At 39.4% G+C, this 20,065-nt stretch overlaps 1 protein-coding gene across 1 annotated transcript; it reads right to left on the reverse strand.

Moving 5' to 3' along the window:
* Positions 1-1,257: 1,257 nt before the first annotated feature.
* On the reverse strand, positions 1,258-19,855 carry LOC122830354 (MICAL-like protein 2). The gene is made up of 16 exons (XM_044115645.1): positions 19,464-19,855; positions 17,525-17,573; positions 14,474-14,615; positions 14,204-14,391; positions 13,603-13,727; positions 12,142-12,810; positions 10,643-10,848; positions 7,435-7,498; positions 6,826-6,938; positions 6,659-6,723; positions 5,174-5,297; positions 4,983-5,082; positions 3,650-3,723; positions 3,445-3,559; positions 3,174-3,220; positions 1,258-2,610 (listed from the first exon to the last, which is right to left on the reverse strand). The coding sequence occupies exons 1-16, from the start codon at positions 19,604-19,606 to the stop codon at positions 2,534-2,536; spliced, it is 2,301 nt and encodes a 766-aa protein (XP_043971580.1). The 5' UTR covers positions 19,607-19,855; the 3' UTR covers positions 1,258-2,533.
* Positions 19,856-20,065: the final 210 nt, after the last annotated feature.

The raw sequence follows: 20,065 nt of genomic DNA on the forward strand, positions 1-20,065 counted from the left end.
GTCTGGTTGCCGTCAGCTTTGCAAATGGAGTGTTTGCTTTACACCTGCATAACTTCACCTGTGGCTTTTGGAATTGACGAGGAAGAGCTTGATGCAAAGTTTTTGTGAAGAGACAAAAAGAATCCAGAACTTACAGCTACAACCCTAAAACACAGTAACATCCACCTGGTATACCGTCTGCACCGTAAAAACAAAACAAAACAAAGCAAAACAAAGCAAGAACTTGTTTCTCGTGCATTTTCTTAGTACATTTGAAATAAGACAAAAATAACTTGCAAGTAACTTTTCAGCATGATATCGAAACTTGTTTTAAGTCAATAATTTCTTAATATTGATGAAAAAAAGTTTGATTTGCAGAAGAATTCATTTATAACAAGACTTTTTTTTCCATAAGTGAAATAATCTTAAGGAATTATTGATTTACAACAAGCTCCTATATCGTGTTGAAAGGTTATGTGGAAGTTAGCTGTGTATTGCTTCAAGTGTATTATATTTGCACTAGAAAATAGACCAAAAATACCTGGTAAGAATTTGTTTCTGCAGTGTGTGGATTCAAGCTATTCAGTATATTTTTGAGTTCATGAGATAAGATGATTGGATGACACTACTAAGTGAGTGAGATTTAATAGAGGATTTTAAGAGTTTTCTAATAATAAATCATTGATTTCCTTCTATGTTTCAATTTTTATATTTAGAAATCTATGGAAATATTTGAACGCTGGGACGTGTGTCTCTAACTACAGGGAATAAAGAAAAAATCCAAAATGAATTTACTACAAATCCCAAAAATACTTTTGCCACTCAGATTTTGTGACTGACCACCAGTCTGTTCTGTAAATGAACCAAAGTGTCAGCGCTCTAACTGTATTGGTTTCATAAAGTCACATGCTGCCTCCTGGTGGTTGGAGACGACGCATGTGCAGCACAGCAATTTATCTTCCGCCATCAAAATTAGGGATAATAAAATCAAAACCAAATTGGCATAAAAGATTATGATTTGTGTTCAAATTATCTTCTTGTTACATGTCAATTATATGACAGGCGATATTGGCATTAATATAGTTTCTGATATTATATATTCATGTATTTAGAACACTTTAAAAAAAAATACATTTGTTGAAACTTAGTTTAGTTGTTTATTTTTAAGCTTCTCAAATCAACATATATACACTATACAAATGAATTAATATTATTCTACAAATGTATGTTTTATAAACACCAATTTAGTTTAAAGTCTAATTTAGTTTGGTCGACCCAAAAAAAAAAAAACCAATGTTTGTTGGTTTAAAACAAAAACATTATTTATGGCCATATACATTTAATACGGAATAAAAACATTACAAACATACACATATGGAGGTCCAATGTGAACCGCATCTAGTGCTCTCCTGACTCATTAATGAAATACATGTAATTACACATAAAGGTCACATGAGACAAACCAGTCATTTTCTTAATGCAGCAGCAATAACGTAGCAGATAAACTGAATTATTATTCGTTTTCTTTTTACACGACATACAAATCTTTAGATTATATTGTTATTTGGATGGCTATCATTCCAAAAAGATAATAAATATTTAATTTATAAAGGAATTGAACAACAAACCAGATGATTTTCCACATGACCAGCCTTTACATACTACTATAATTTCTTAACTTAAACTTTAAACGAAGGAGCTAGCTCTCTTAGTGGCTTCCCTTTGAAGGCTAACATCTGCTAAAAGCAGATCTAACAGGTTGTTTGATGTTAGCTAGCAGCAGATGTTAGCTGTTTGGTAACACGTAACATCTGCTAAAAGCAGATGTAGCACATGTTACATGTTAGCTACCACCTGTTAACAGCTAAAGGCAGATGTTAGCTAGTGCCTGTATGGGCACTAGCTAACGGCAGATGTGAGCTGTTATTAGCTAACATGTGAATGCTGTTAGCCAACTTCCTGCTAGAAGTTAGCTAACATCAGCTAGCTGTTTCAGAGCTAACAGCTAGCTGTACTAAACCACAAGCAGTCTTTTGCCACAAAACAAACTTCATTCAAGCACTATCCAGCAAAACTAAACATTCCCATTCAGCAGACCGCGCTGCACATCCTGTCGTCTACTTTAGAGTTGTACATCAGCATCAACCAAACTGAAACGTGTGGCAGGTTCCTAAAGATGAAGCACAGAAATTCCTGGTCATTATTTCTTCTGATGACAATCTTTTTGTAGAGTCTGAGCCAAATAACTCAGAATTAAATCTTGTTTGATTTTGTTTTTTTACCCATTATGCATTACAGAAGACATTCAGTATTGAATACATTATGCAAGTAAGGAAATACGAGTCAGATACTGAGAATGTCGGGGCATAAAGTCAACAGGTGCAGACAAGAACAAGTCAGTAAATCTCATCACAAGGCAGAGAATGGTGGATCTTTCTCTGTCTCTCTCCTACACACACACCCACACACACACATTATCGATGTCATCCCAGGAATTAACGGTGATCAGAGGAAGCAGCTTGTGAAAAGAAGGTGGTGTCGGTTTCCAGGAGCGTCATTCGTCCTTCTTGCCTCCCCAGCTGAACAGTTTGAATTTCTGAGACTTTCTCTTGGTTTTGTCCTTCTTTATGTCTGGGAGGAAAAGAGAAGAACAAACTCAAAACAGGCCTTCAGACAGAGTAAAGAAAAAAATAAATAAACTCTGAAAGTTTGTCATGAACTCCATGAATGCATTAAAGTGAAATGACTAATGTTTAGCCCACGTTCCACGTTTACTCGCCGACCTCTCACCGAGTTTCAATAAATCTCCACAACGTTCCGCTCCGGGTTCCCGATCATGAATTGCAAATGACCAACAGAGTTTTCAAAAGGGTCAAATTAACCAGCCGCATTAACCATTTTGTCTAACAAAGATGCAGGAAAAGCTTTTTTTTCCTCTCTCTTTTTTTTTCTTTTTGTAATGTTTGATGCCATTTTCCATTAGCAGACATTAAATCAAATTAGCTGAAAACATCGCCCGGCAACACTCGTTAAAAATGCACCGTGAGTTCACAAAGACAAACTTTTCCCCAAGTTCCATCCACTTCAGATAAACCTGAAATCTGTTCCCTCGGACGCCGACTAAAATCACAGCGACAACGAGGCTTTGATTAATAATGAGCATAATGGAGAGAGGGGGTGGTGGAGACACTCACTGAAACTCATCATCATCTTGTTTAGCTCCTCATCCTCCTCTTCCTCCCTGTAAAAAAAAAAAAAAAAAAAAAAGCACAAAGAGCAAACAAGTTTAGAATGAGCTCAGACCTGTGTGTGGAAACACTGCGTTTCTGTAAAGTAAAGAGGAACGTAAGCATTCTATATGTGGATCGTATTCAGAGCTCTGTGGTTTTAAGTTTTTATTTTATCTGATTAATCAGATCCATACCGCAACTGTAAAAAAATAAAGAAAAAATAAGGAGAACATACCTGAGCCTGTCCTCATCCAGACCTTCTACGATAGCGTTTCTGTCGTTGACGATCTCTAGGAGTTTGTCCATGAGCTGCTTTTCCCTCTGTTTGTCCCGGAACGTTTTTAAATGTTCTGGAAACATGACAGTGGTTCAGTCGCGCTGCAGAACTCGGGGAGGGGGGCGGGTGGTTCTCGCTGAGATTGCTCCCCTACAGAACTCACCTGGTTTATCCATCAGCCTCCTGAGCTCCTGCTCCACACTGGGCTGCTCTTCTTCCAGATCCTGAGTTCGTCCTCTGGAGATACGAGAAAAGGAAACCAAAAAAGCCCAACAACCTCATTTAAAACAAATTGCAAAGAATTTCTAGCTTGATCTGCCTTGAATCAGAAGTTATTATGAACTGCTCTGATTTAAACAATCTTTATTTAGTGAGTTTATTGTTGTCGTAGATAGGTTTTGCCTTACCTACTTCATTTTTATATTAAGTCGGAATGGCAACATTTACTGGGCTAGCCTCCCTTCACGACACAGTAAAAACACATCATGATGTCATAAATTAGCCAAAATGTGGATGGTTTATAATATGTCCACAACAAAAACTATCTAACCAAACATAATAATCATTAATGTAGCAAAAAATCCAAAAGAAAAATTCCACCATGCTCCTAAAGATCTGGGGAGAACAGCACACATCTCCAAATTGCCTCTATAGGTAGGTTGAAAAATGTTCCTGCTATCAAACGTAGCAAAAACTTAAATTTCTGGGGTCTGTTATGAACCTGCGCCTGCTCACTCCCTCTCCCCCTCGCTCCCTGCTGCACTATCTACACAGACTGCTACAAATGCTAAGGCTAGTTAGCATGACCACCAATGTCGGTGGATAAAGGGTTTTTCTGGAACGGTAAGTTGTTTCTCTCCCATTAGTATATTGAGCAGCATATACATGAGGTTGGTTGACAGCGTTAAGACCCTCCCCCTGGCTCTGATTGGTTGTTTTGACCAGGTAGTGGCACAGTTTTACAGACTGAGGTGGTGGAGGAGTTGAGTTTTTTTTCCACAGATTATCGCTTCTACTGTGATGACACGGCGACAGTTTTAATAAATATGGAAGAAACATATTTTTGTAAGTTACGTACTGCAGCTTTAAGGATGTGTGGAAACCTTTGTAAAAATATATCCTTCTACTATGATCTTTCAAAGCTAAGATACAACAGACTGTGGATTTTGGATCTATCAATTTTTTTATGCGTTTTTAGATTACAGCAAAGTACTTTTTAGATTCCAGACTTTCTGTTGACGCCCAGTACGTCCAAGGTCATAAATTTGTTTTTCTGAACGACATTCTGATTCCTGCTTGTTCAGCGTGGCCAGTGGGGGGCCTCAGCTGCCTTGTTCCTCGCTGAGGGACAGAGGAGGGAGGACACTGGGACCTCAAACTGTCGACCTTCTGGCCACAAGTCTGTTCCGCTAATTACTGAAAACCCCTTTTTCCTAACCCGTGCTTGTGTGTGTGGGTGGTTGTGCGCCTGCGGGCGTGAGCGTGTGAGTACTCACATATACACAAGCTCCGACTCACGACGCATGGCCACCTGCTTGTTTCTGATCAAGGTGAACCACTCGACCATGAGCTCGTCTTCGTCGTTGTCGCCGCCCTCTGTAGCACAACAGACAGGCGTCCGATCAGAGGAGCTCTCCCTCCCCTTACATTTCCCTCTAGACGGGCATTCTGGGAGTCGCCGGCTCACCTTCCTCGCTCTTGCGCAGCCTCAACTCCAGCTCCACTCCTCTCCTCTCCAGTTCGTTTAGGTTTTCTTCAATCTCCTTCAGCTCCCGGACGATGTCCTCTTTGGGGATGTAGCCGGGCTTCGTCTGCAGATGTTCGCATACGTAAGCAAAGTTTTGTGCAAAGTTTAAAAATATATATTTGACAGATTTAACACGTTTATTTTATTTTTTTTACATGTGGCCTCTCGTTTTGTTTTTTTAACAGGATAAGATTGTACTCAGACTTTACTCTACTTGTCTTTCCAAATTTAAAAAATCTCTCTTTTTACATCTATTTTTGTTTAACATTTAGTCAGTTTTTATCATCACATCCGATGTACAAACAAAGTTTTACTTGTTTACTAGAATGATGTGAGGCCAGATGAAATATTAACAAGCTGAAATGAACCGTAAGTGAATGTCCAACCACTGACTAGAGTATTTACAATGTTCTGTTCGTCCAAAATTACCAAGTTGAAGTTAAATAATCAGCTGGATCCCACCAATATAAATCACACATAGAAATCTTTTTGTCCCTTCTCCATGATTGCTGTCTTATTCTTAGTCTGTAGTAATAAAACTTCAGTCATTTTGACATTTAATGTGCATGCATGATTTTGTTTTCTTTTTATTGTTTTTTTTTTCTGTCCTTGCTCCCTTTTTTAAAAAAGTTAATTTTGTTTTGGTTTTTTTAACATTGTATCCTTAATAAGCTTGTCACAATAACAAATTTTGCCTGACGATATATTGTACCAGAAGTCATCGCGATAAACTATAATATTGCTGTTTTGAGGCCATTTTCAATAATGCGAGGATACATTCTTAAAGATGAATAAACTTTCAGTTCTAATGAACACAGGGTTTCCCCCAGTGTATTAAAAGCCTGGTGGGCCACCCCCACCAGGCTAAGCATTGCTTATTAATTCAACTCCTTTTAAAATATTGACATTTTTTAAGACTTTACAGTTGTTGTTCAGGTAGTAATCTTCCAATCTTTCAATAATACATGATTATCAAGTGACATTTTAAAATTTCCTGTCAATTTTAAACATTTTCTAACTCAAAACACGACGGGTCACTGGATGAATGACTGCGCTAGCACCCCAAACACCGGGCTTAGCAAGTTACCTGGGGGGAAGCCTTGGAACGTTTATCACTTGAACTGGAAAATATTTAAAATGTCCAAAATAAATAAATAAAAACAACAAAAACATCAAATAAAATGGACAGTGTAGACGAAACAAAACTTTCCTTAAAAAAAAAAAAAAAAAAAAAAAAAAAAAAAAGAGACTAGTTGAGACCAAAGAACCAAAGTGAACACTTTGGTCATCCAGTTTCTGATAGAAAAAAACAAAAGGGCAAAACAACAAATCATGCAAAAGGAAATGATTGAGTTTGTTATAATTTGTCAAGTGAGGAACTGATTCACTGATTATTGTGACAGGTCTACTTCTTAAGGCGCATACCTTCGAATTCTTTGACTCGGACTTGGCGGCGTTGGGAATTTGCTCTTTCGGCCCGTTCTGAGATTCTGATAAGAGATCAAATTCAAAATATTAATGTAACACTGATTATTCTCAACTTCTTTAACAACTGAAAACTGAAATCCCAGAGCAGCTGATGTCACCATTACCCTTTGACACAGAAATGATGGTGCTGACCGCCGAAGGCCCACCAGAGGGCTCTGAAGTCCTCGTCGCTCCATTACTGTACGGTTTAGGCGGAGACTGAGGAAGACCTGCTGGTCTGAACAGACGAGATCAAAATTAGACAGAATTTAACCAACCTCATTTCATCTGCTTCAATCCACCCCGGTTCTGCCACAGCATTTCTGAGTTTTGATTTATGAAAGGAGAAGGAAAAGGAGGGAGAATTCTTTGGAAGGAGCATATGCTGCACCGCGGAGAACCCCGCTCCGCCCTGACGCCATTTGGGGCGGAAGGGGAGAGACGGAGAGCGGCGACAGCAAATGACGGCTGGGCCATTTGGCCGAGCAGCGGGTTCAGGCGTCCTGCAGGAGGACGGATGGAGGGACAGGAGGGACGGACAAGACATGAGGAGGGAGGAAAGATCTCCAACAATTAACGCTCCATGTCAGTATGCTGAGAGGACACCCATGTACAAACACTCCCTGCTGTTAGAACAGAAAGGAAGGGAGTCACCAGTGGCCAGACGTTGGCAAAAAAGATAAAAGCGAGCCGGTAAAAAAAATTAATGAATATTAGTTAATAGAAAGGCTTACTTTGCTTCTTTGGAGATAGGCTTCAGCTTTGACCTCCAGGCTCCAGGAGACTCATTTTCTGACGCTGCAAAAAAAAAAAAAAATGTAATCTTCCTTCACTAAACTGCAAAAAAGTACAAAATCTTACAAAGTTATTCTGGTCTAGTTTCTGGTGCAAATATTTTTTAACACTTGAAATAAGACAAAAACTTACAAGTAACTTTTCAGCAAAATATAGGAGCTTATTTTAAGTCAGTGTATCCTAAATATTGATGAAAAACTACTACGGTAGTTCCACTGGCAGATTATGTCCCTTATAATAAGACATCTTTTCCATCTTATACATAAACAATCTGCCAGTGGAACTGGTACTTTTCCATTGCCAGATTATTAAGGAATCATTGACTTAAAACAAGCTCTTATATTTCACCAAAAAGTTACTTATTAGTCAGTTTCATCTAAGGGTTAGACCAAGGGTGTCAAACTCCAGTCCTCAAGGGCCGCTGTCCTGCAACTTTTAGATGTGCCTCTGCTGCACCACCTGACTAGAATAATTAGGTCATTAAGGCTCTGGAGAACTGATCTACACAGGGAGGAGGTCATTAAGTCATTTCATTCCAGTGTTTTGTACCTGTGGCACATCTAAAAACTGCAGGACAGCGGCTCTGGAGGACTGGAGTTTGAGACCTATGGGTTAGGGTTAGGCGAACCCAAACATATTTTTACTAGAAACTACACCAAAAATAATATTATAATATGATAATATTTTGTGTTTTTGCAGTGTAAACCTGTTATTTACCAGTATATGATGGCTTCAAGTTCATAATATCAGTAATAAAATGCTTAAGCCCTACCCATACACAGAATATTGGGAATTTATGCAAAATGTATTAAAAAGAAACTAAAATAAAAAAAGAATCACTTATTCTGTCAATAATACATTTTTGAATTAAAAAGCAAATATTTTGCCGCTAAAGCGATCTTGAAGAAAAGGGAAAACCAAATGCATTCTGGGTTATAGTCAGGAAACAAATAATAAAACTTGGTGCCAGCAATCACAAGAAGTAAATTTGAGGTCAAAATAATTCCAGAACTAAGAACAGTGTTGTAACTATCAAACATTGTGTGGCGGTAAAAAGCTGATGTAGTTAGCAGGGGGATAAAGGTTCTTCAAAATAAACATAGACATTTGAAACTTTCACAAACTGGCATTTAAATCTACTCTGAGATCCTGATAAAGCAGCGCAACATTAAACCTTCTGGAATAATCCAAAACTCAACCATTTTTTTTTTTTTTTTTAAATGGACCAATGAACCGTCTGAAGCTTTGTTTTACTCACAGCCAGGTTAATGATGCAGCCATTTCATTTCTCCAGAGGGGAAAAAATACTAAGTGGATGATTTCACACATGACCAACCAATGTTCCCCTGACAAGTTTATTACTTTTATTGGTTATTATTTGGATTCTTATCATGCCTCATGTCAATGTCAAATTTATTTATAAAGCATTTTAGAAATGGGTGTAAAACTGCACCAAAGTGCTGCACAAGAACGACAATAACACAAATTGATAAAAACAAAGTATCAGAACACTACGGTACTTCAAATAAATGCCAAAGAATAAAAATGTAAAGGTAAATTGTGGAAAGGTAAATTGTTCCATAGAACAGGAGCAACAACAGAAAAAGCCAGATCTCCTTTCCTCTTAACTCGGGTCCAAAGAACTGTCAATAACATCTGATTATTTGATCGGAGGGTTCTGGACACAGACTGAAATTTTAAAAGGTCCTGAAGATAACGGGGAGCTAACCATTTAAAACTTTATAAGTTAATAAAAGAATCTTAAAATCTATTCGGTAAAAGACGGGCAGCCAGTGTAAAGAGGCCAGTATGGGCCTTATATGGTCACGCTTCCTGGTTCCTGTAAGAAGCCGTGCTGCTGCATTCTGGATCATCTGAAGTCACTGCATCTGTGATTTATCCAGTCCTCTACATAATGAATTGCAATAATCCAAACGAGATCAAATGAAAGCAGGGATAAGTCCTTCAAAGTCCTTAAAACAAAAATAAGATTTAACATTTGCTAAAATCCGCAGGTGATAAAATCTTGATTTAACGACAGAGCTAACTTGTTTATCTAGCTTTAAACAGCCATCAAAAGTAAAACCATGATTCCTGGCAGAGGTCTGACAGAACCGAGCTAAAGAACCAAGAATCAGATCTGGATTTGTAGAGTGAAGACTCTGATCAAATAATAACTTGAGTTTTACTTTGATTGAGGTGAAGAAAGTTTTGTTCCATCCAAGATTATGTCAGTGCAATGGATTTACTTATGCGTTATATTTATTCTCTTCTTAATTAATTGATTTTTGTTTCAATGACATGCATATACACTGCTTAGTGGGTGAGAGGTAGGGCGTGCAGCATGGTGCCTTATCCAAATTTAACCAGCAGATGGCCCCGTAGGCAACTAATTGGAGACGCTTCAGCCAGTTAAGTTTTTCTTTTTTCTTTTTGCTTGACTAGTAAAAAAAATAAAAATGAACAGATTCCTTCACTGTGTCTACACTGCAGGAACACAAAATCAGATCAAGTATTCTTGGTCAAAACTTTGAAAATTATAAGTTAGTTTTAAAACTAACTTGTAAGTTAATTTTGAAAGAATATAAAACTAACTTACAAGTAACTTTTTATCAAGGTATGGGAGCCTGTATTAAGTCAACAATTCCTTAATATTGATGAAATAGTACAAGTTCTACTGAAAGATTATTTCACTTACAACACTGGAAAAATGTCTTCTCATAAGTGAAATAATATGCCAGTGGAGCAAGGACTTTTTCATCAATAATAAGAATTAGTTACTACAAACAAGCTCCTGTGTCATGCTGAAGACGTACTTATTTCAAGTGCAGCCACAATACTATAATGCCAGGACTTTATCTCATAGGTTTTTAACTTAATTTTATCATTTTATTAACTTTTATTTTCTTATCCTGGCCCTAATGCTCCATAGTAGAAAGTAATACTGCAGAAAACTCTTCAACTAGGAGACATTGCTGAGTCCAAGTGTCATTTCACTCCCTTTTTATTTCCATCACAAAAAATGTCCCTCTCAAAGATTTAGTTAAATTGTGACTTTAAATGAATAAGATACATTCCACACCTGAACATAACCTTTAGACTGCCATGTCAGATGAGATGATAACTCCTTGAAAGAGTGTGTTTCACCTGATGTGTTGTGGGAGGTGTGGGGAGGTTTTGGGCCTCCCCTGTCTGGAGTCTTGTCTGCTCCTCCGCTCCGACCGACCACACTGGTATCAGACTTTTCAGGCTCTGGAGTCTGCAGATCCGCCAGGAGAGACGGGTCTGCTTTCAGCTTCACCTTTCCCCGGACGCCCCCCGTTTCAGTCTTCTTTGGGGTCTCCTCTACAGGTCTGAACAAAACAAATTAAACTCATTCAAAGTCATTCTTTATCACAAGACGTTAGACGTCAAAAAGAGTTTAAGCAGCAGTAGGCAACTTTAATAACATTTTTTTTTAAAGATTGGGGGGTTTTTTTTACATATTTGTTAAAACTGTGACAGTAAAGTATAAGACAGATAATCTGTGAAAAAAAAAAAGAAATAGAGCTCCTCTGCCATCTGAAGAAATACACCACTCTGTCATAAACGACCAATCAGAAGCAGGAGGAGGGTCTTACTGCTGTCAATCAATCTCGCCTACAAGCCGCTTACAACTTCCTGCTCTCTTTGCTACATTAAAGCTGGTTCTCCACAACGGAGCCTGCCGTGAACGCTAAAGCTAGTTAGCATGGCCACCGATAACATGGATAAAAGGTTTTCCTTTAAAGTTAAAGTTCCGTTAGAACATTGGGCAGCATGTACACAATCTTGATTGACAGCGCTAACACCCTCCTGCAAAAAAACACACAAAAAAAAACAAGCTCTGGTTGTTTTTGGCTGGGAGCTGTGCATTTCTTCAGATGGCAATAGTAGCTCAGGCAGAAGGTAATTTTTGTGCGCAAACCTCTGTCTATTTTCTGCTAATGTCAAAAAGAACACAATTTTGCAATTGAGGTGTTTCCATTAAAATAAGGAATAAAATTAAAATCAAACATGCATGAATAAGCTTATTTGTACTAAATCACGTCAGCAATGGATTTAGTGTGAATAGTAAGCAGTTACATGAGATTTATCCATAATTCAGCCAATCAGAGGAGACGTTGGCGTCTTAGTCAATCGTTGAAGCAACAAGCCCTTTAAACTTAAGACCATCGACGTCTACGACGTTTTGGGGGAAATTGTAGAATGCCATTTTACATAACAGTTATGGCTTCAACAGGTTGGAATGACACACAACTTTTTATGAACCGTGTGACGCTGCAAGAGCAAAAACAAAGCATCATCCAGTTTCTACTTCCTGTCTTCTTCTTTGTGGTTTTTTGCCAGTAGTAACGTTTGGCAGTTGATCATGTGACTTGTAATGAGAAAAATGTTTTTCAATACGGTTGAAAACCCACCTCATCATAGTGCAAAAACCTTTTATTGAAAATCTGGAGTTTTTTTTTTATTTTTTAAATTGTCTTGTTTTCCATAGAGCAAATTTATCTTCCTAATTTCAATTGTGCAATTTTGCTGATAACGCAAACACAGCTAGTTTTAACAAATATGTAAAAAGTGTGTTTTAGTAGCGTTAAGGATAATTCTTCCGTTCTAATCAGGCTTACTTGTCAGTTTTTCGGAGCGCTACGTTTGTCCACGGTGGCTTGTTGTTGTTGTTGTTCTCCTCAGGAAGTTTCTTGGAGATGAAAGCTGCTGCTGATGCTCTCGTCTTATCGTCATACTCTTTAGCATTTGTACTCGCCTTGCTACCCGCAGCAGTTGTTTTAGCTGCGCCCCCCTTATCCACATCTTTAACATTGACAACCACGGTTACAGTCCGACCCGGCAACACGTCATGCGCCTTGCTGTTCGCGGTCTGGCCTTTATTCACAGTTGTACTAAAGACGGACGTCTTTTTCTCCTCGTGGTTGACGGCGCTGTCATCCGATTGTAAAAACTTCATTTTTGACTCCCACGTTTTGGCCGCGGTGACGGAGGTCCGAGGAGCGGCCGTGGAGTTGGTGCTGACGTCCGTTGTGAAGGTAGGCGGTTTGGACACGGGAACCTTCTTGGTTTCCGAAGCAGGAGCCGAGACAGGTGAAGCAGAAAACGAACTGGAGCCGTTCGGAGGAGAGCCGGGCTTCTCCATCAACCACGTCGTCCCCGGTCTGGACGGGGTGTTAGCCGGAGCCACTGTGACGGGTTTACGGGGTTCGGCTTGGGGACTGAATTTGGAAATGTGGGTGTTTGTGGGGAGATCGCGAAACGGGGAGCTTGTGTTCGTCGAAAGAGACCTGAAATGCAGGAAAGAAAACGTGATTTCAATAGATGATATCGCACAGAATTCTTCTGTTTTTACTTTTCTGGTCACAATTAAATGTTCAGGGGCATCAAACTAATTTTAACATCAGAAAATGCGAATTAGTGTGGTAAAAAAAAAAACAACAAAAAAAACACCCCTCTGCACTTTGGTTCGTACAGATAGATGGACCTCCGGGTATTGAGAAACATTTACTTCCTGCAGGAATGGACTCTGTTGAGGTTTTAAATGATTGGATACAATTTTTCCCAATCGCTAAGTCCAGTTACTTCTGAAGTCAAACTAACACAGCATTTCAGAAGAGAACAGTTCAAACATAGTTGAGGTTTGTTGTCTGGACAGTGATCCAGACAACTCCACCTCTGAATGGCACAAAATGAAATAAATTACGTTAAGGTTTTCAATTGGCCTTGTCAAAGACTGGACTTACATTCAATAAAGACATTAAGGTTGAATTAAAACAAGTTTGTAGCATCGTTCATTGCTGAAAACAAATATAAGACAATCCCAGTGGTTTTCCAACCAAAACAAGAATCTTCAATTTCAACACGTCTTCTGAGTCCAACCAAATACAAATACAGCTGGCACTGCAGATAATTAACTATTTTGAGGAATTTTCCTAATCTACACTTAAAATGCATAACAATTTAGCCTCATTTCCAGACTTCCAAATTATTTCTTTCATTTCATCAACCTTTATATTATTGTATTATTTTTTGCGATTCAAATGAATTCCAGGAATCCATTCTCCCATTAGTGTCCTTACCTTGCGCAGTTCCTGTGATAGAGCTTTCCCTCCACTAGGTGTCGCTGCACCAGGTGAACATGTTTGTTGCACGACACACATTTGTTGCTTAAAGTTCCTGCTTGAGATTTCTCAACATGATGCTCCTGAAAGACAAAGAAGACGTCAGTTAATGAGGAACTTCTTTTAAGACAGAGGCATTTACAGTGGCATCAGAACGTATTTTAGTTGTTGTTGTTTCTGTTGTTTTGTTTGTTTTGGATATTTCAAATGTCTTCCAGTTTCAGTGTTAAATGTTCATTAGAATCTAAACTTCATCGATCTCTGAAAATGAATTCTTATTATACCATTATTACCACTACATTACATGAAAATGGTCAACAATATTATCGTTCATTGCGATAACAAATGGGACAATTTATCGTCCGGCTAAATTGTTTTTTGTGACAGGCCTTCTGATGACAACAGCAACATGAAGAATCCTTCGTCTGGAGTCGTTTATGTCATTGTTACAATAGTTTTCACTTACAATTTCGAATTTTGTGAGTGAATACTTCTCAAAATAAGGGAAAAAAAAATATCCAGCCTGTGAGTTCCAAATGCAGCCTAAAAGTGTCTTTACCTGCGTTGAATTTCTGATCTGTTTAGGTGATGGAGACGGCTTCGTAACGTTGGCAGAGCGGGGAGGACTGTTCTCCCTGCTGGGTTTAGATCCTGGAAACACCTTGGCAGTCACCGGCTGGTTCTTCTTCCCTGAAGGTTCGTCGGCGGTGCCCTCTGCTGGACGCTTTATACCCGCCATGCCACCAACTGAACGCAGACGTAAACGAATTACACGAGGAAAGACGGACAATAATGTAGACTGACTTAATGAAGCAGGGTTAGAACTCACTAGGGGAGCGTCCATGAAAGTAGTTGTAGTACTGAGAGACATACGTCAAGATACTGAGGCGGTCAGGAACCCGGAGAGCCACCATGTCTTCCGCGTCCAGCAGAGCCGGAATCCCCAGTTGATCTTCTGCAACTTTAAAGGCCTGGAAATAATTTTTAAAAAGATGTTTAATCACTAAAACAACAAAAACAATGTCATTTTTCTAGCTAAGCAAAACAAGACAACTGATAAAGTAATAAAGAGGAGCCTGTCTGACTTTGTGCAAGATTTTTTCGGTGAGCTTTTTTGAGGCCTTGGTGCGGCAAAAAATATTGAATGTTATTATGAGCTTAAATATCAGTAGAAAAGTGATCACGCGTTCTCATCTTCAGAAAGACATTTGTTCCTGCACGCCTGGTATTAAAAACATCACAGAGCCGGTTTTTTCACAGCTCATGCAGAACGAAAGGCGGCGAGGAGAAGTTTGGCAACTCGAGCGTCGACTTTCACTCACCAGTTCAATGGAAACGAAACAAGCTGAGGCCTGCCAGTGACCACCAGATACATGACTTAATCAGAAATCAGATCATCAGCAGAGCCTTTCCAAACTCACTTTGTCGTTGACTTGCCCTGCTACTTTCTAAAAAATGCTCACATGAGTCAATCTTTCACCACACTGGCTGCTGAGTTTTGGAATCTGTTTCACTCAGAGTACAGCAGACGTTTCCCGTAATACATACCTTTCTTCATTTTCCGTTTTTTTCCCTCATTCATAATTAAACAGATAAATACAGCCGGAATCAGATCGACAAAACTGTACATTTTAATGTGGGCAGAGTGACTCAACAAAACACACCTTTGTTTTATCATCCATTTGTCGTCCAGATTTGGACCGGACTATGTGGCTGAAAAACGTATCACAATAAACGTTCCATTTCAGTCTATATCAATAATTATCCATTTGTAGGGTTTTTTTTGTTTTAAATATCTGAAATACTGTCAAACAGGTGGCGTGGCTTTTCCCGTTTTATCCACAATTTTTACTCATGCTGTTAGGAAATGGACAGAGTCGCCAAGACAAAGAAGGAAGAGGAGAAAGAAGTAGCTGCAATAAAAAAAAAGTTCTGCCAATTAATAGGTAGCCTATGTTAGCTTGGAAGTTATCGTCCTTTGCTAGCTGTGCTTAGCCTGAGCTAACAGCCAATAAGCTTTAATGAAAAAAAATAAAATAAATGCTAGAGAAGATGCTGGTGAGCAAACAGAACAAGGTAATGGCACCACCTCAAGTTCAGTGGCAGGTCCAATCACTTCATAAAACCCTGTACTATATGGATCTGTTACTGGAAACATCCAGGGGGGAATTCTCCGCAAGAATTGCCGTGTTCAAATCTCAGCGTAGGCTTTTATGTAGGAAGTTGGCGTATTCTACTTCCTCAACGTACTTCAACCTCCACAGTCCAACGTCGTGCATGGTAGGTTTGAATCTCCTCTCTGATGACGTCATGGCATGACGTAAAGGTCAAAAAAGTCAAGTTTACATAATGCTGCCCCTTTAAGAAATTGTTAGCGATGCGACAGTACACCAGGATTAGCAGTGAGTTAGCTAAAATTAAATGGACTGGAGAAGTAAAATCAGGCAACAATGTTTCAATAGGTTCCCAAAGGAAATCAAAACACAATGTTAAGTGACAAAAAAAAAAAAACGACAGACTTTTGCTGTTGGTCCAAAACAAAGAGTTATCTCTGAACAAGAGAACCTGTCATCCACCAGCATGTTAGCGTCATCCAAAATGCTGGGCCAGACTCCTTATTTAGAAAGCCAAACAATTCTTCTGGGAATTTTCTGGCAGTCGTTTTTGCTAAGTTGCCTAAGTGAGTGGAATGACAGGAAAAGTATCAAACAGGCAGCCTGGATAAGAGCTGTTGAAACTGTCTAAAAGCTACAGCGCTTCCTTTATTATCTCCCTTTGCGTACAAAACATTGGGCCATCATTTATGACATGCAGTAGATCATTTCTTCCCACAATTGTTCTCAGCTTGGACTTCAAAAATAAAACCATTATTGTGCTGCAACAGCACTTGCTGGGACTCACCCAAATGTAATGAAATACAAGACAGAATATTTATGATGCGTACTTGTTAGCCAGAGCTACAAAACCTTATAACATTCAGTGACGTGCGGTGAGGTTCATAGCTGGTGAGGCACTGACGTCATCAGAATCAGATTTGCAAATAGATGCATAGATTGACAGCAGTTTACAGGTTATGTTTCACTTCTGCATCCTTACACATACAAACTGTAGCTCACAAAACACACATATTATCTCCTGCTTCGATTGAAAGTCCACTTGAGAAAACTTTTTTAGTGTTGTAATGTAGTCATCCATGTCGAAAGTCGGGATAAGCGAGAGGAAAAAAATCACTATCTCTATTATAATCTATCGCTGCACTTGACTTGCTTCCCGAATCGTTTAGCTCGCTGTCACTTACTCGGCAGTTGAGGAGTGAACAAGACGAACGTCTGGGATCTTGAGCGCCCCCTGCCATGAGGCAAGAGAACTGCCTGCCTCACCTCGAACCTGTTCTCTGCCGTTTATAATCGCTCATTACACGAAACACGTTACACAAACACAGTTGGTGACAAAAAGCACTGTACATTATATACATAAGCTAAATTATTGGAAATAAGTTCACATATTAAATTTGTTTAAACCATTTTATTGACGCCGTACAGCAACATGCTCTCTCCGCTTAGCAGCCAGCGCAGAGCCAGGGGTTGCGCAATCCAAGGTGAGGCAGAGCTCGCTGCTGCCTCACCGGCATCGCTTCCAAGCATTTGAATGGGAAAATAAGAAAATTCAGCGATTTTGAACAAATTAAAATCGAAATTGGTGAAGCTACATGAAAAATAAATATTTTTTAGTACAATCCACCGGATGAATATAACAATTTAAATTACTTTATGATTTTATATTTTCTTTCTTTCCATGATGGCTGGTGAGGCACTGCCTCACCTGCCTCCCCTGACCGCACGTCACTGATAACATTCATGTCAAAGACAACATGTCTTACCAACTTGTTGTTGTCGTAGACATCTTCCTTCTTCAGGGAGTCAAAATTGCTGCAACAGAGAAATTAAAAAAGGAAGAAGAAGAAAGAAACATGAGATCAAACTTTCCCAGCTACCTTTATTAGTTCTGGAGCAGTGACATGTGTTGTTTAGTCATGCATAGTTTCCTCACTTCGCCATGACATGACAGTACAAGTGAGTCAGACTAGATTGTATGTCTGCTCCGTCACTGATCCTATGCATCCAAAACTGAAACCAACACAAAGCTCAGTCTGCAGAAATCACACAGGCCGTTGTTGAGCAACTCCAGCTGCGCATTTGACCACCGTCTGGAGCTCCAGAAACACAACTAAAATTAAAACGTACTGCAATTCTGCGGTCTGGCAGCTGGGATGGAGAACACACTGAGAGCAGTTTTATCTCCGTCTGATACGACGCTGCCGTTAAAGAAACACGACAAGGAAGAAAAAAACGAAGGTGGAAGTCGGCCAAGGTTCAATATGTGATAAGTAAAGTCTTTGTAATGGCTAAATAATTAATCTGAGAATAGCTCATGTCGAGTTTACTCGTGTCCCGGCGATACTCTGGCAATACCGAGGACAATATTTACATATTTCTGCCCTAATGAAAGCTGCTTGTTTTGAAAAATGTCTTCAGAATCAAGAGCTGACTTTTTTTCGTCTTCTTCTCCAAAGATAAACACAAGGAAAGAATGCGAGAGAGAGAGAGACGCTACAGAAGTTACATTTTGCTTCCAATAAGGCAGATTTATAAATAAATCTTCTCCCTGCTTTCTGGAACTGTTGAGTACTGATGCTGCATTTTTCAAACCCTTCTTGCACATTTCACAGAAGCTTTTACTTTTTCTAAAGAGCAATTTTTACAGATGAAGCACTGATAAAAACATACAATAGAACTTTAAAATGGAAAGAAGTGACTTATTCTTATACACAGGTTTTAAAAAACAAACATATAATCTGATCATGTTACTGTCAAAGTTTAACACCAAGTTTATCCTCAAATCTTCATTTCTATTCTGAACAGTATCAAGAGTTCTTGTGTTTCTAAAGTTCTATGTTATCATGATGAGGAAGACCAACAAGATAAAAACAACATTATTTTACTACAGATTTGTCAGTAACTGAAAAGTATTCCTATGTACTGTACAGTATATGAACTGAATACTTGACTGGTCCTCGTTTTGCACAAATTACTCTTTAAATAGTGGCCACATTTTGATCTCCCTGAACTCTGAGTTTTACTTCACCGCACTGTCTTCCTTCCACTCAACTTTCCAATAGAATGCTCAGATCCAGCATATGCTTGGTCTAAGCTTACATGCAGCATATGCTCAGATAATATGTAGTTGATAAGTTTGCTTCTTATCAATTACCCATCAGTGGTTTAGTTTTGCTTTCATGCAGTTTTCAAATTGACTGGCAATTAGAATTAGAAACAATCCAAACCATCAAAATGAATAAAAATAGATTTATATCACTGTCAGGAATTTAAGTTTGGCATATTTCAGTGGTTGAATCGAATTACTGAAATCAGCTTTTCAATTATATTCTACTGATCTGCAGTTTTAAGCATTTAACTTCTGTAATATCTAAACAATAATCTCACAGAGTTATACTGACGGTGAAGTTTAATCGGTTCTTTCAACAGATCAGTCCCGTTGAACCCTGAGCTCCACTGAGTCCACGGCTCAACTTTTTCTCCAAACTTCTCCACAAACCCACGCGGATGAGGTTTGTTCTCTTCTTATAAAAATCCATCATAAAACTGAATGAAGATAAAACCGCTGATAGAGTCTGAGCAGTAATAAAAAACTAATAATAATAAAACAAAGCGCAAACAGATCCTCCCCTGCGTTTCAAAGCTCCGGGTACACACGGCAGTCATCGCCGCGGATCCTCCTTTCACAGCCGCTATACTTACATGAGGTCGGGTCTGTGTTTGTGGATGAGGGCGCAGAAAGCCAGGCCGTCCCTGAAGGACGTGGTCATGTTGGTGATGGACACATCCCGGTAGCCCTCACACTGGATCCTGCACCACTGCTGCAGAGCCTTCACGGCCGCCATCCCAGACCTCAGAGCCCGCACAGAGTCCGCACAGAGCCCGCAGATCGGCAGTGGAAGTCCCGGAGCTCCTCCTCGATCACTCCTCCGCTTCCCCCCGCCTCTCTCTCTCACTCTACCCGGCGAACTTCAGGGAACTTTCCGCGGCCTCACGGACACGCTGGATCTAATAAGAGGCTGACTCAGACAAGCGCGTCGTTTGGGAATCACCCTGTTCGCCCTCAGCTGATCGAGTGGAAATAACCAGGTTGTGACACCTGTGGAAGGTCGGGTCTGACGTGGTGTGGGTGGAGCTCCGCGGAACTTCTTTAGGTGTTTTTTTTTTTTTTTTTGCGTGGGCCAGTCCCAAAGTTGAAAACACAGAAGCCACGGAAATCATCTGAAGATTAAATGCATAATTCAGATTTTCTTTTCAAATAAAACTCCTTGTACTGATATATGGAATACAGCAGGGGCGGAGCA

The sequence above is a fragment of the Gambusia affinis genome, linkage group LG04 (genome assembly GCF_019740435.1).
Source record: "Gambusia affinis linkage group LG04, SWU_Gaff_1.0, whole genome shotgun sequence".
NCBI lineage: Eukaryota > Metazoa > Chordata > Actinopteri > Cyprinodontiformes > Poeciliidae > Gambusia > Gambusia affinis.